Source organism: Dendrobates tinctorius, unplaced genomic scaffold (genome assembly GCF_039654945.1).
Source record: "Dendrobates tinctorius isolate UK_male_01 unplaced genomic scaffold, ASM3965494v1 ptg000293l, whole genome shotgun sequence".
Taxonomy (NCBI): Eukaryota; Metazoa; Chordata; class Amphibia; order Anura; family Dendrobatidae; genus Dendrobates; species Dendrobates tinctorius.
The window spans coordinates 17,515,905-17,532,945 of record NW_027361960.1 but is presented as its reverse complement, the minus strand read 5'-3'; the positions used below and the strand labels follow the sequence as shown (position 1 = coordinate 17,532,945).

The 17,041-nt window shown below is 43.1% G+C and overlaps 1 protein-coding gene across 7 annotated transcripts in view; it reads left to right on the top strand.

Annotated features, from left to right (window-relative positions):
- QKI (QKI, KH domain containing RNA binding) overlaps positions 1 to 17,041 on the top strand; it is a 190,062-nt gene that overhangs the window by 45,909 nt on the left and 127,112 nt on the right. For all 7 annotated transcript variants that reach the window (XR_012226900.1, XR_012226902.1, XR_012226901.1 and 4 more), the window contains exon 2: positions 12,665 to 12,813. Coding sequence is in view for 4 of the 7 variants with exons in the window: in XM_073560170.1 (XP_073416271.1) it covers positions 12,665 to 12,813 (149 nt within the window). In the remaining 3 variants the exon portion in view is untranslated. The remainder of the gene's footprint in view (positions 1 to 12,664; positions 12,814 to 17,041) is intronic.

Here is a 17,041-nt window from a genome sequence, read left to right as displayed (position 1 = left end):
ATCCTATACTTTATATACCCGTGTATCACAATAATGGTGCATACTCCTTTACATTGACTGGAATAACGAGAGGATTTTGACGTCTTGCTGTATCTGTCAGAGGAGCGTGGAAGAAATCTTTCCGAGTAATAGAAGTGTGCTAATATTTGTATATGGCTACACGTTACTTCTCGTGTCCTGGTGTAAGCCATTACTATTCCGTGGGCAGTCTTGTGCCCACCCTTATCTTATTTTCTGACTTCTCCATGAGAGATGGTGTTTGTCAATAGTGGATGTCTTGCCAAAGAGACATCAGTAGACGGCGTCCCTAATGATGACACCGCTGTATCTGGCCATTTGTCACCGAGTGGCTGGTGTTTGATTTAAGGTGCTCATGTAGTTGGCTGTCTCTTCCAATTCCTCTCCTCAAAGATGGAGCTGCAGCTGTGTGGTTCGCTGGCAGCCCTGTCATACACATACTGTGTCTTTGAGGAGTCAGAGCGCTTCATAACCGAGAATTGTCAGACTCCATCTAATGAAACGTAGATGTCTTTCCTCCAAAGAGTGTAATGTCTGTCAGGCTTGTGACAAGTGCCTGGCTAATCCTTTTCATGAGAGCCCAGACAAACACAATGTATATAGTAATGATATATACTGTGTATACAGTCAGCTGTGTGTATATAAGTGACATTGTGGACTGAGATATTAGTGCTCTGATCCATCGGAAGTGATGAGCGTGGTCAGGGGGGCTCACCCTGCACATATAGGGGATGCACAATCCTAATCTCTGCAGGCTACGTTATAGTCGTGCATACGCTCTCTCCGATCTCCCACCACTACATTAGCGTGCTTTGTGACCCTCCTCCACATCCCCTCCCCCTCGCTGTGCTACAGTTGTAGCGTAATTATTATATTTGTGTGTGCGTGTGACTGATCTTGACTGTAGCTTTAGATGACTAGCGATGCACAAAGAGAAAGCAGATGGACGCAGAGATTCAACTTTGCATATCTATGGCATTTGCACAGCAAGTTGAGTGCTCATAATGATGCTAATAAATTTGCTTTCATAGAGATCTCAACAAATGCTGAACATAAATTGGACTTGTAAGAATACACAAAATGTTTCGCTGCTTTGCCAAAGTGCAATAATTTAAATGACTCCTCCACCAAGCATTGGGGCATTAGGAGGATCGTGCCAACATTAACACCATGACGGTTCTAATTAGAGGAGCGCTTTAACGGAAAACACCCTCCTAGGTGGCCACTATAGCCCCCTGCATGTTCTTTGTATACACATGATAGTTCAGGGTCCTGACAATCAATATACTGCTTTTGTGGGATTTTGCACTGCGACTTGTGAGTCTTTTCACAACCTGCTGTCAGTATACTCTAGTGGTTTAGGTGGTTGTGGTAATAACCACAATTGAATATTGTGTGTTTCTGAAGTGTCACTGTACAGCCATTATATGGACATTCCACGGCACAGAAGAATTTCAAGAAAATCAAATGTGATTTATTTATGCAGCAGGAAGTGTCTGTACAAGATTCAGGAAAATATTTTGCTCCGAAAGACTTATCTCAGGGCCACAATGGAGAGACAGGTATACAAACGCTGCAAGAAAGGTCTCTGACCGAAACGTTGGCCTGGATCCTGTGCAGACACTTCCTGCTGCTAAAATAAATGACGTTTCATTCCCTTGACACTCTTCTGTGTCGTGGTCTCTATATACTATCTGGTTCTCTCCAAGCACTAAAATAAGTTTCTACCATTGCGTGCCCACCATATTATCTCTACTGAACAGCCAGCAAGTGACCAAACCCTCCAGTCCCAAGAGCTCACACATCAGACCAGATAACAAGACTTTTTCAGGTCACTGCCATGACCTCCTGTGCTCACATCAAGGTCACAATCCATTAGAGTAAGGCTGGGGTTACATACCGTGTTTTCTTCACAATTGTTAAAAGCACACAGGTCTAGAACAAGATGTTACTTCAACCAAGAGGTGCACAACTCTTATGGTCTTGAGACTAATTTGTGAATGTACCCACTCCCAAGGCTGTATAAAATCTGAAGGGATATTCTGATCCAAGGTTTATATCAACATTATGAAGTAAGCCATAGTCTAATGGGGGGTTGATTCCTGCAACTTCCACTGTTATAGACAGAGGGTCTTCTTCCCCCCCTTTTTAAAAATTTCAGATAAAAGGAATCAAAATCACCATGTAATGACAGCAGCTATCCCCATATTTTGAGAGATACTAAACACAGAGGAGTCAGATGTTTGGTGGCCGGCCACACAGAATGGTATTGCACGACAATGGTCAGGTCACTACTTTTAGTCACTGCACGGCTTTCACGGCTGCGTAATCTGCCTGGAAAAGACTACGCGTGCACGTGCCCGAAGATTTTTATATTTTGCAATAGGAATGGAGAAAATCTTTTAATACCTGCATTTTTTTTGTATTTTAAATTTTGCGTTGATAATGGTACATTAATTTCATGAGACTGATTACAGCAACGCTAAATATGTATAGTGTTTTTTTTTTTCTTCTACTTTTACATCATAAGGGCAATAAAAATGCGTTAGTGGATTCTTACCTTATTCTACTTTCCTATTAGTCATATTATGCAATATTTATTTTTTTATTTGTGTTAATTCACAACATTGTATATTGGGTAACTAAATTATTTGGGCCATGGCAATTGCAACAAAACCGTGTGTGTATATAATGTATATATTTTATTTTTTTAGCACATTATTCCTTTAAGCTTTTTATATTTACTATACATGGGATACCAAAGCATTGCTCAAGCCAAGAAATGCAGCCTTGGCAGCCCAGGGGGTTGTTTTTTAGGCCAGTTACCATGGCAGCTCAGTACTGCTGTGCAGTCTTTTGATGGGTGACAGAAGAAGCTTTCTTCCTCTGTCAAACCACTTAGTTATGTAAAGGGGGCACAAGTCCTTAGTAGTGTGATGAAAAGTGTTCATGCACAGTGTTTTGAGGTCAGCAGTGGTTTATAGAAACACTGTATGGTCTAGGTATAGTCATATAATTTTCTGATGCTTTTGTCCAAGGGCTTCTGCAGAAAACTTCAAAATGTCAGAAACATTTCTGCAAAAGATGACACTTAAAACCTCCATTTTTATTGCGGTCACAGTGTGTGTGAAGCAGGCATCGGGCCCTGCTAACAAATCTCTAAAGTCTTAACTGTGGCCCCACAGACCCAATCTGGTGGAGAGCTAAGGTACTGATGGCCTCAGTTTTGTGTCCAGTGACATGTTTTGTGACATGGGACGTTTTCACTGTAGGACTGGTGGCACAGACTTGAAATGCTGTAGACTTCCTTGGGTTCTCCCAGTTTCCAGGGCCTTGATACCACACCTGATGTCTAAATAGCGGCACAGCGCCAAACACTCGCATCTTTGCAGTCTCATTTCTCGCGTGGATTTTATAGTAGAGACTTGAGTGCAGTGATGTGGGAGGTTTTGTCACTGAGGTAAATGTGGCTGCATTGAGAAGTGTTTTTTTATTCTGGTAAATTATTTTAAGTGGTGCTCGAGTTTTACCAGTCTATGTAAAAACAAGAGCAACCTTTTGTTGCTAACATTGTAAAATAATCCAGCACTTGCTGCTGTCGGCTTCAAGGCCTCCCGCTCTCAAGGTCATTCTTTGTCTGAGGGAACTGGCAGAAAAATAAAAATAGCACACATGTCAGCCATGGCATTGGCGAGGGATGGTATTCTTCCTTGTCAGTCTCTCCTTCATTAGAGCTGAGGCGGTGTATATTTAGCACTGCTTGTATGTAATGTTCACTTCAATTGAAATAGATACATGTCATTTTTCTATGGAAATAGAATGGAGGAGCGCATCCGTGCCCTGTACACATCGGAGGGATGGAAGTCGGCACATCACAGCTCCTCTTCATTGTTAGAATGCCGGTCTTTCTGGCACCACACTGATAAGGGGCAGGTTCTAAAGGCCCCTTTACATTTAGCGATGCACCAGCGATCCGACCAGCGATACGACCCGGTCAGGATCGCTGGTGCATCGCTAAATGGTCGCTATTGAGCTGCCACACAGGCAGATCTCGCAGCGATACAGCAGACGATACTTACCTTTCAGACGCGGCGATCCTTACGTCCTCCCGCCCGCCTCCACACATCGCTCGTCGGCGCCAGCAGGAAGCGCCCGACGAGAAATGGAGCTGCGCGATCAGCGATGGACAGCGGGGGAGACGGTCGGAGGTATCACACATAGCGATATCGCTGCTGCATCACCAAATCGGTGATGCTTTAGCGATATCGCTATGTGTGAAACCCCCTTACCCCAAGGAGGATAGGTTATAGAAATTTCTGTCAGCCAAAGTTTACCCAACTGCTTGCCATTAATGCCCTTGTTACAACATATGCCATATTGGTTATTACTTGTGTTTGGGAGCCTCTTCTGTCCCATATTTAGTGGAACATCTCCAGCATGGGTTTGTCAACTGTTCTGCTCTGTGTGTATATGTATATAATGCACACTTTTCTTTATAGCATGTTGCATTTTGGAAACAATGCCTACATACCGAAAACCCCATTTTAATAAAAACTTCAGAGTTTGTCCTACTGTTGATTTATTGGATCCAATTTCCATTAGTGTTTAGTCAGTGTCTGGTTTCATCGGTGATTTTCACATATGGTTGAATACATTACAAAGCTTCTGTTGATTTTCAGTGCTGATCACGGACAGCACACAGATTCCAGTATGTGCTGTCACTGATCTGTCACATGCCCATAGACTCGGATCACACAGACACGTCTCCACTCAGTCTGCAGGACAACATGATCATGTGAGTAGGCCACAAATTGTAACGGGTATGTATTCTGGTCGTGAAACACACAGAACGGATACGTGATCCTTGGATGTCTACATGAGGCCTAACAGTTGACATGAGGCCGCAGTGTTTTTGCTGAAAAACTACAAAGTCATTTTAGTTAAAAACCTTGGGCTCATCATAAAGACTGGCATTCTGTACACCAGCCTCTTGATGAACTGTGCACTGCGATAAGATGTGCTAAATTAATTAAAAGGCAATCATCCCTCACCTTAATGAATTTAGCACATCTGTTGTGCACCACTGCCATAAGTGTCACTCCGGTCAGGGACTTCAGTATATTTCTGGCATAATTTACACTACTTTGGTTGCGTAAATAAGACATTTCAAGTTGATTTGCATCAGAATTCTGGCAAACATTTTGAGGACTCGGGCCCTTTTGTGAAACCACTCTGCTTCTTACTGCACCACTTTACCTTAATACTGTGAATTATGGGGTTTTAGGAAGTTCCAAAATGTAATGCAGTGTTTTGTTTTTTTTAACTCATCAAAGCATTACAAGAGTTATTCTGTAGATTTGTTACGTGACTACATCCTTTTCTGGGAATTTTTTTCCCTCTTTGTGTCATGCTGAGTTACATGCAACTATTCCCAGAATCCGTTCCAGCCATCTGTTTTTCAATGAAACATCTGTTATGAGCTGCTATTCTAAAATACTGTATTGTTTGTGGTCCGACGTGCCACTTTCCCTCTGCTCCTGGCTGGATTAGCCTCGTCTCTTAGTGTAAATCGGCCCCATTTCCCTCATTTTTCATCTTCCCCTAAACTTACTCCTGCAGGTTTTCCATTATTGTTGTAGTAGACATGGATTTTACACTTGATATGCTATTACAGTCTTGACAGTCTTAGTTTTTGACATCTTTCTATGGTTTACTGATCATTCATATGTCCATTTTTTACTCAGTTGTTTTTAGTTTTTTTCCACTGATGCCGACTGTATAAACTATTTTTTTTATCCATTCACTCTTAGCAATGTTTCCGTTAAAAAGCCTGATGATCACATGAAACACTGAAGTACAAAGTATGTCTTCTGTTTTACACAGATCCCCTTAGACTTCAGTGGCCGAGTCTGATCAATAAAGCTGATGAGAAATGGACATGTTTAAGACCAGATATACAGATCCGTTTTAAACAGATGTGTATGGATTAATCCAACTCTATAGGACAGTGTGCTGTCCGGGAAAAAACTGAGCACTAGAATGTGTCGCACTGATGTATGAATGTTGCCTGACTGTCTGAAGGGAGGGGAGAATAGAGGGTTCTCAGAACTAAGCGCTCTGACAAATCTGTATATTATGAAGAGCAGCTAGCCAGATAAAGGACTTGTGTTAAGCTGGAGTCACACATAGCGACTCGCCAGCGATCCCGACAACGATATCAACGTGTCAGGATCGCTGGTGAGTCGCTATGTGATCGCTGCTGAGCTGTCACACAGACAGCTTCACCAGCGATCAGCACAGCGACGCCGAGCGCGCGGCGTCGCTGTGTACGTTAGTTACCAGCGCGCTGATGCATGCGTCCCTTGGATACGTGATGTGCACGTTAGTTACCAGCAGATCGCTGGTCTCCCGCCTGTCACACGCAGCGATGCATGCTGGCCAGTGGGAGACCAACCACCAAAGAAAATTCAAGAGGTTTCCCAGAGCGATCAGCGGTACCGGCAGGGGGGCCGGTCGCTGATCGCTGTCACACACAGCGATCTCGCTGGTGAGATCGCTGTTGTCACAAAACTTGTGACTCGGCAGCGATCTCGCTAGCGAGATCGCTGTGTGTGACGGGGCCTTGACAGATGTGGACAAAAACCTACAATGGTCACTGATGTAACTTGAAACTGACAAAAGTAATTTTCTATTTAAATATACTGAATATCAACAAATGAAAATCTCACATTGCTTTTGTATTGAGATTCAACAGAAATATTTCATACAACAAACTAATGAACATGGCCTGAACAAAAATGGTACCCCTATGAAAGATTGAAAATAATTTTGTCCATAGGGACATGTTAAACTAAAGTGTGTCCTGTAATTCGCATCACAGGTGTCTAGAAACCTGTAATCAGGTTGTCTGTTAAGAGGGTTAAAAGTAGTCACTGTGCTGTTTGGTATCATGGTGTATACCTCACTGAAAATGGAGCAAAGAAAATTGAGGAGAGAGTTGTCTCAGTAGATTAGAAAGAAAATTATAGTTAAAGGTAAAGTCTCTAAGATCATCTCAAAACAGCTTGATGTTCCTACAGTTGCACATATTATTCAGAAGTTTAAGGTCTATGGGACTTTAGCCAACCTTCCTGGACGTGACTGCAGGCATAATATTGGCGACAAATTGAAGAGAACAATAATACGAATGTAGCAAGAGCCCAGAACATCCGCAGGGGTGAACTCCAAAGTCAAGGTAAATCAGTGTCAGATTGCACTGTCCCTCGCTGTCTTTGCTAAGGTGGACGTCATGGAAGACGACTTAGAAGGAAACCACTGTTGAAAGCAAATCATAAAAAAGTGAGGCTGAAATGTTCAAAAATACATACTGACAAGCCACAAGTCTTCTGGGAGATGAGAGCTTTTTGGTAAGTCTCATCATCTCTATGTTCAGTCGCAAAAATGAAGCATACAACGAAAATAACATTGTACCTACTGTGAAACATACAGGTGGATTGGTTATTTTTAGGGGAGTCTTAAATCTGTGCAGGCTACAATGAAATCTTAAGACTATCAAGGCATTGTGGAGAGAAATTTGCTGCCCATTGTCAGAAACCTTGGTCTCAGTCACAGGTTTTGGGTCTTTCAACACAATAATAAGACAAAGCACACAGCTAAAAACACCGTAGAATGGCAAATAACAAAGTATTAGACTATTCTGAATTGGATTTTATGAGCCCTGACCTAAATCCTATTGAGCATATGTGGAAAGAGCAGAATCATGCAGTCAGGACAAGGCAACTTCACACCTGAGACAGCTAGAGCAGTCTGCTCATGAGGAGTGGGCCAAATACCTCCAGGTACAGAAGTCTGAGTGTTGTAGAAATCATGGGTTTGCTGTGATTGCCTCAAAAGGTTGTGCCACAAAATATTACGAGAAGGTTACCATCATTTTTTTTCCTAACCATTTTTATTTACTTTTGTTGTTGAACAATTTTCAAAAGCAATGTCTGACTTTCAAGTTATGTCAGTGACCATTATGGAGTTTCTTACTTTAACAGACGTGTACAAACCATTTTGTCTGTGTGCAAATTTACAATCATTTATTTACATGAATTTAAATATTTACATCTCTCAGAAACAGTTTTTTTTTGTTTGTCTTTAGTTTTTAAACAACAAAAATGTGGCATGGAGCCATACTTGGGAGGTGGTCCTATGTTGCAATATACTACTCCCTGTGGCCCTTGAGAATGGACGTTTTTAGGAGACTGGAGGTGATCTCCAGGTCCTGATGGGCTGTTAGCACAGGGTGTTTTTCAGCAACTGGATGTCAAAACCACTTAGGGTATGTGCTCACATTGCGGATTGCTGTGTTGATCCGCCAGAGAATACAGTACAATGTTATCCAATGGGGAAAAAAAAAACGCTGTGCGCAAGCTGCGGAAAATTCCTTGTGGAAACGCAGCGGTTTATTTTCCGCAGCATGTCAATTCTTTGTGCGGATTCTGCAGCGTTTTTGCACCAATTCCATTATAGGAATCCGCAGGTGTAAAAACACAGGTCAAATCCACAGGTAGAACTCAGGCATGTTGACCTGCAGATTCTGCCAAAAATAGCAGATTATGCGCGGAAAATTCTGCACAGTAGTCCGCAGTGAGTGCACATACCCTTATGGGTGAGAGTGGTCCAGTTATTTGTCTATATATTCACCCTGATAAGGAGTATGACTCATACCACATTTTTGTTTAAAAATACATGGGCCCACCTGCACTCTAAACATTCTTAATAAGAGCCCCTCTGTGATGTTGTGAGCTGCTTGATGGTGCAGTTTTTCTTCACCTACTGATTTGTACCCAATAAATTCTGTACTTTCACTTTCCTTTTCAGCCTGAATGTATTAGCGGTGTGATCCTTGCTGGATCATTTGCATGTGTGTCCTTATTTTAAACTTCTAATATTAAAAGTTATATTTTATAATTTTTTTCTTTCACAATCCCCCTTTTTTTGCTATAGCTATTGTTTTCCTCGTGTGGGGCTCCTGTTGGCCTTTCCAGGTTTCTTTTGGCCCTTATAAATAAAGGGACATACTGCTATACCAATTGTCTTTAGTTTTCCCTCTGTTTTTCACATGTTTTGCACCTGTTTTTTTTTTTCTCCACTCCTACATTTTTTAATCCATGAACACTTGGCAATGGATGGCTTGTGTTTAACAGTTCCCTATAGACTTGAATGACTTGGGCTAACCTGCATAAATGTGAGACTGGGACACAAGAAGTGTGACTGGTTCCACTAAACTATAAGTTGGTGTGCTGTCACATTAGGGTCGGCACACTCGAGCTTATAAAAAATTGCTCAGTGTCATCCAGAAAAGTAGGACAATTTTTCTCACACTTGTCATTCATGTGCAGTCTGTATACAATCCCCTTTTTTTTTCTTTTTTGCTCAGCTGCTATTAATCATTTACAAGACCATTTACGTTTTCCCATTTTATAGAGTTGCAATGTATCCGCAAAGAATGGATGCTATACTGTGGCCCTGCACTGCAGTACTTGAGTGGGTGAGTCTCGTCTGAATTTAGTGCATGCGGTGATTTTATTCACATGTCCATCTGCACTTCCCCAATGGATAACATTGGCTTGAGTGCCGTCCGTCCATTCTTTCATGGACAGACTGAAGATACCGTCCTGTGAACGAGCCCTGAAAAACCAACGGCACGCGGGTGAGCAAAATGGATGTGTGAATATTGGCTTTTAAAGCACACTTCAGCAGGAATTTGTTAATAAACCCTATTTAGTGTGTTGTATTATTTCCAAAAATTGTTTCATATGTTATGCACTACAAAGAACTGCTGATTGTTGGTGGATTGCTGAGAACGCCCCTGCAGGAGTGCGTGCCCAGGGTGGTGTATGGGTCAGTGGGAAGTCTCTGGCGTCCATGCGCTGCTCTGTCCGAGTAATGGAAGACACCCACACTTACTATCTGTGGTGTAGTAAGGGACCATACATGAAAATCCTGTGTGCAGCTGTATTCGCCTAGTGTCAGCATACCAGGATGTCTGTGGTGGATTTGTCACTGAAATCTCATATTGGAAATTCTTGTGAGTCCAACCTAATAACACCATGCACTCATTAAGGTTTTTTGTTCATTTCTAAAAACAAATTAAAACGGTTTTTCTTCCTCTCTTGCGTGTTGGTAAAGGAAATGTTTGCAGGGTGGATATTATTGGGTCTCATCGGGAAAACTGTGTATATATTTTCCAAAGGAGAATTGGCTCCTAGGCCAGTGGCGTTCATACAGCAGCCCTGAGTCACTCGGCCGCCGATAACCGAGAGGCTGTCAGCCGGCTTGGTGCTCCTAAAATGTATATTTCTATGCAGGGCTGAGATGGATGACATGCGGCTAATTTTTCAACAGTTGGTTAGCAGGCACTCTTCATAAGGGGTTAAAATAAAATCTGGTTTTCTACTGTGAGCACTATTTATAAAAGTACTTAGGATGATTAAACTGTCACGCTAGTGATTAATGGACAGTGCTTTTGCTGATTTGTCAGCTCTCTCAATTTCAGAATTCAATCATTTTCTTTTGTGTGGAAAGCCTGCAGGCCTGGAGAAGTCTTACCTCCCTAGCCCTGCTGTAAGGCGGCCATCAGCCCCACCACTTCTTCACTGGGACCACTGTGGGCCTCACTTCCCCTTCAGCTCACATGTCAAATTCACTTGACACTAGTGATGTACTAATATTGCATGGAGTATGGCGTTAATGAAGATCCATAAAAATGTGTGTGTGTGATAATAAATATATATAGATAGATATATATATATATAGTTGGTTTGGTTATTTTTCTCTCCTGGAACACTGTATCTGCTGCACCGTATAATCATCCTCTTGTAGGCTGGACTTTTTACAAGCGATGTGATATTGCTGAGGATTTTGCCCAGGGTACTGTAATGTCTTTCAATTCCGCCTATGTAGGCTGAATATAACCTTCTGGCCACAGAGGAAGCATAATAATGTAAAGGCTGTTACAATAGGAGTGAGTACAACCCCCTAATCCAGGGTAATCTCCTGCATTGCTAGGGATTTGGTTATCATTTTTAAAATCACCCAGCTGATTATGTAAAACCAACTCCCGTCTAGTGCCGAACGCGCCGGCTCGGACCCTGGGAGCCAGTTTTGCTTACTTGCTTGGGGCAGCATTTTTCGCTGGCCTCTCCGGTCCATTATGTTGTTGCCCTTTCAATTTATTTGACATACTTGATATATTTTCGGCTGTATTTTATTGGAATGACCTTTCAAATTAAAAGCCCGTTACATGGCTGCTGCTTTTTTTTTTTTTTTTCTTTTAAGCTTTTCTGTTTTAGCCACCATCCATCACTTTCGTAAAGTCCCAGCCCATATTGTTGGGTGCAGTGCAGACCCTAAGGCTATGTGCACACGTTGCAGATTCACCAGCGGGTTTTTTCCCGCGGAACCACAGGTAAAGTGACCTGCAGTTTTCCTGCGGTTTAGCCTGCGGTTTCACACCTCTACTATGTTAAAGGTGGGAAACTGCCCAAACAATTGACATGCTGCGGTTTGTAAACCGCGCGGAAAAAAACGCAGCGTGAGCACAGCGGTTTTGAAAAGCCATAGGGTTACATGGTACTGTACCATGTCAGCGGAACTGCTGCGTTTCTGCAGGGCCAAAACCGCTGCGGAAACGCAGCAGAATCCGCAACGTAAGCACACAGCCTTAGGCTAAGTGCACACGTAGCAGAAAATTTCTGCTGAAAAACCTGACTCCCTTCCCAGAAACCGCGCATTTTTTCTGCGTGTTTTCCCGCTCGGTTTTTGCGCAGAAAACGCGCAGTTTTTATGCGTTTTTCTGCGCGTGTTCAAGAAGCATAGAAATAGCCAGAAATGCGGAAAAATCCGCGAAATTAATGAGCATGCTGCATTTTTTACCGCGATGCGTTTTTGTCGCGGTAAAAAAATGCATCAGTGTGCACAAAAAGTGCAAAATGCATAGAAATTATTTTTAGCAGTTTTATAGCTGTTTTAGTGGAAAAACCGCTAAAAATGCCGCTAAAAAACCGCTGTGTGTGAACACAGCCTAAGTGTAGGTTGTAGTCGGGGTCCACTCCCATTTATCTCATTTGGAGACACGAGTTTTACACATTTTGAAGACTGGAAATGCATTTTTTTTTTTTACATAAAGTAAAACTGTGCAATTGAGTGGTAAAAGTAACTGCCTTCTGGGACTGTGAAATACTTCGGCAGGCCGCTCCCTTCCCCCAACTTTCCCGTTGTGATGACGGAGCAGGCTACTTTACTCATAGTTTTCACTTATAAAAGAAATAACACTATAAAAATACCCTGAAATTAAAGCCCAGTACTTGCAAATTGTGTAAATTGGGAGCAGGCTATCGCAACCTTTCCTTCTATAGATCCACAAGCAGCTATTTGTGTCAGGTTATTGTAAGAAGCGAGTGAATGAAAATGGATAAAACCTACCACGTGCATTAAATGTCCTGAATCTGGCACTTGCACCCCACCAGGGCTAGCTATAACGGGCCACTCTTTGGGGTACACCTCCTGACGCCCCCAGTAAATCTGTAATCTGTGATTCTGTACCCTTATATTTGTAGCTGGCAGCTATTGATTGTGTTTTCTGTTTGCTTCCATGCAGAGATCAGCAGGGTACGGAAAGACATGTACAATGACACATTAAATGGCAGTGGCAACCCTGACAGGCGAAGTGCAGAATTGCCTGACGGTATTGGACCTATTGTACAGTTACAAGAAAAACTTTATGTGCCTGTAAAAGAATATCCAGATGTAAGTATATGTTTCAATCGTGTGTGTGATTTTCTTCTTGATGATATGTGATGTCATGGGGCTAGTGTGATGCTACCAGTGGCCATCGTGTATTTTCACTTTATTCCTGCACTAAACCTGCCGGCTGTGATCCTGCAGAGGTTACTGCTCTGGTTAATACGGCAAAGACTTGTCTGGATTACACAATCCCCTTGAAGGTGGTATTCTCATCTGGACACTTAAGGAATATCTACAGAAAAGATCATACATTTTTGATAGGTGCAGGACCCAGCCGTGGCACTTGCATCTATCATGCCCTAGTGCCTGTTACTGAGGATGCATGTGCAGCTTTGTCCATTGACTTCTGTGGGAGTCCTGGATATAGCTAAGCAGGTGTGCGCTACTCCATAAATAATAGCACCCCTTAGACTTCACACTTTTTATAAATGTAACTGTTACCAATGTTTGGGCTATAATCCACATTGGTTTGTGCCTCTTTCCAGTGTGTAAAACCTGGAGCTGTTGGTCTGTGGTTTAACATATTCAGGCAGAAGGTATCTCATGACAGATCAGCTGCTTGAAGTTAAGGGCATGTCACACTAAAGGGGGTTTTACACTAAGCGATATCGCTAGCAATATCGCTAAAACGTCACTGGTTTTGTGACGTTATAGCGATATTGCTAGCGATATCGCTATGTGTGATACTTACCAGCGACCGGCTCCCCCGCTGTCCATCGCTGATCGCGCGAGAATGTCCGGCTCCATTTCTCGTCGGGCGCTTCCTGCTGAGACTTCCTGCTGTGACGACGAGCGACGCTGGACGCGGGCGGGAGGACGCAGGATCGCTGTGTGTGAATGGTAAGTATCGTGCGCTGCGTCGCTGCTGCATCGCTGTGAGATCTTTCTGTGTGAAAGCTCACTAGTGATCATTTAGCGATGCACCAGCGATCCTGACCGGGTGGGATCGCTGGTCGGATCGCTGGTGCATCGCTAAATGTAAAAGGGCCTTAAGAGATATCGCTAGCAATATCGCTATAACTAGTGACGTTCTAGCGATATTGCTAGCGATATCTCTGTGTCTGATACTTACCAGCGACCCGCTGGTTATCGCTGATCGCGCGAGAACGTTCAGGACCGTTTCTCGTCGTCAGCTTCCTGCTGGGCTTCCTGCTGTGAGGACGAGCGACGCGTGGAGTCGGGCGGGAGGACGCAGGATCGCCTGGTGTGACAGGTAAGTAGCGATCCCCGTCCCCAGCGATGCCGCTAGTGAGATCTGCCTATGTGGCAGCTCACTAGCGACTACTTAGCGATGTACCAGCGATCCTGACCGCGTCATATCGCTGGTCGGGATCGCTGGTACATCGCTAAGTGTGACAGTACCTTTAGGCATCCAAGCCATAGGTGAAAACTTGCAGATTGCTGTTGGTCTGATCACTGGGACGTCTACCGATCTCAAATGAGGCTCTGGAATGATCTAGTCATTCTATGAGACTGCCGGAGGTGGCTCAAAGAAGTTGTCCACTATTTTTCCATTGATGACCTATCCTAAGGATCAGTGGCGGCAGCCGCGGGCAGGAACTGCTTGATTGCGGAGCTACAGAGTCTTCCGATGGTGGTTACAGCAGACTACTAGACATCCGCCTCCTATTGATTTGAATAGGAGGCGGATATGTAGCACCCTGCCGTGGCCACTATTGGAAGACTGAGCAACTTCACAATCGAGCAGTTCAATCTGACACAGAGAATAGCTGATCGGCAGAGGTACTGGGTGTCTGACCCCAACTGATCAGACATTGATGACCTGTCCTAAGGATGCGTCATCAATGAAAAAGTGGTGGACAACCTCTTTAACTCTGTACTCTGCTCTTTTCAGAGGTCCTACAGCGAATGAATAAAGCTCCATTCTGCAGAGCTACTTTCAAGGGATGTCTGATAATTTGCACTCATAACACTTGCCAATGGGAATATCCCTCTAATCTTGTATTATAAGGCCAGGTTCACATGTGCATCAGAGGTTCTGATACAGACATGAAAAAATAGAGCAGCATGTAGATTTTTTTTTTTTGTGTGTATGCTGTTGACCACAGTGACGGGCCATGACCCTATAAGGGTGTGTGCACATGCTGCGGATTTTTCCGCACGGGTTTTGCAAAATCTGCAGCTAAATCTGCAGGTCAAAAGACCTGCGGTTCATCTGCGGATTAGCCTGCGGTTTTCCCCTGCGGTTTGACACCTGTACAATGGAGCAGGTGTAAAACCGCAGCGGAATCCGCAAAAAGAAGTGACATGCTGCGGTTTTGAAACCGCAGCAAATCCGCACGGAAAAATCTGCACCGTGTGCACTGCGGTTTTGGATTTCCATAGAATATAATGGTACTGTACACTGCAGCAAAAACTGCTGCAGATCCGCAGCAGAATCCGCAGCGTGTGCACACATCCTAATAGTCAATTCTGTGGTTGTTCTAATGTATCTATTTCTAATTGGTAGCCGTTTTGTCCTGTGTCGTGGATATTAGTAGATGGTGACCTTATAATTGTGCTGTAGTACACAGATTTTATTCTTATGGTCTTGTCTTTGTAACCAAAATGGTACTTTTAGAAGCCAACAGCATTGGGACATTGCAGCCACTGAACCCAGCAGCTAAAGGTTACTGCGGCTCTTGACATTGACAAATAATATTTCAGGAAAGGCGACAGAATTGCATCCCTGCGATAATGTGTCCATTTAAAGCTTCCCCAAAATAGATTTGGGATAGAATTTCCCAAGCATGAAATAGGTTTCTGTTGTTCGATTTTCATTTTTAAATTTAAATGCAATGGCACAATTCGAAAAAAATTGACATTTTCTGCAAGTCTCTGGCTGAAAATAAAAATATATATTCCAGTATAAACTTAAGGGGCTGTAAATAATGTTTCAGAGATCTTGTTGGCCAGTCGTAGAAGTAAAATTTACCAGTAAATGCCTCGTGTCCCCATGTACCAACAGACTAGTTGTTTTCCACCACAATTTTGTTTGCTCTTTGGTCATGCTCTTAACGAGAGACGGTAGTATACCCTCATATATCTAGAATTGTGGTTTTAAGTGCACATTATTTTCCTTGAGCTGAAAATAGAGCACTTCAAGTTCGCTGGAGTCAGTGTATCCCAAGAAGCCTGTCAACAGCTCTGAAATCATGTGATGTAATCGTCAACCCCTGGTGCTTTTTGGACATTCGGACTGATCATGTGATACAGTAGTATTAGAGCCCAAGAGTGGTGTGGATTTCTAAAATCAGTAGCGTTCAAATCCCTTTGATTTACATCAAGTGATGTGCATCAAGTGATTGTCATGAGATTTTAGAAATACAAGCTGCATACATTCTTTGAGCTTTTAAACCTGATGAGGCTGATATATTTACTTTAAAATCCATGTCAGAATGGTTTTATAGTAAATTTTAAAATATCAACTCAAAGCTCCACCCGCCTGGCCCTGATTTATTCCTACTCCGCGTCCCTCCACCTCTCGGCTGCTGAGATCTCACACTGCTCAGTAAAGCTGACACCTTTTCAGGTTTTATCACCTAGACCATTATTAATCAGTGCTTCTACACCCTGATAACTGGCATGAAACGTTTCAAAGGCTTGCAAAATCTTGGATATGCAATAAATGTACTGACTTACGGTGTTTTCACTGCAGTTTCTCCCAGTTTTGCCAAATGAGCTGGGTGGAAGCGGAACGCCACAGCTTATTGAATTCAAGATGCGCTGTAGAGTGCCTTACTCTAGAAGTCTTACTCCAGTCAGTGACTAGAGTAAGATTTCTGGCACAGCGCAAAGGCACACGCCACTTGGCCGGATACTCCTGATTCATTAAGAAGGATGATTCCAACATGCTTCCTCATTGGTGATGTGCAAACGTGCACGTTATCCAAGCATCTGGGAGTGCTCGTATATTATGTTCACGTCACTGTGGCTATATGATTTGCGGTTGATAGACAGTCTGAACACGTGGGGGTTCCCTAACAAACAGGATGTCCCTGTATGTGGTCAGACTAACAGCCGCAAATCATCCAGCCACAGGGATGCAAACTTAATATCAGAGCACGCCTAAAATACTCGGATAGCACCCGAGCGTGCTCGGATAAGGTGTTATCAGAGCACATTCACTCATCACTATTCCTCATCAAGACCGGCAGCTTGAACATTGCCAGCCTCGATGAAAAAGAGCTGTAGTTTTAATGTTTTTCTTCGTTATGTATGAAATTTGTAC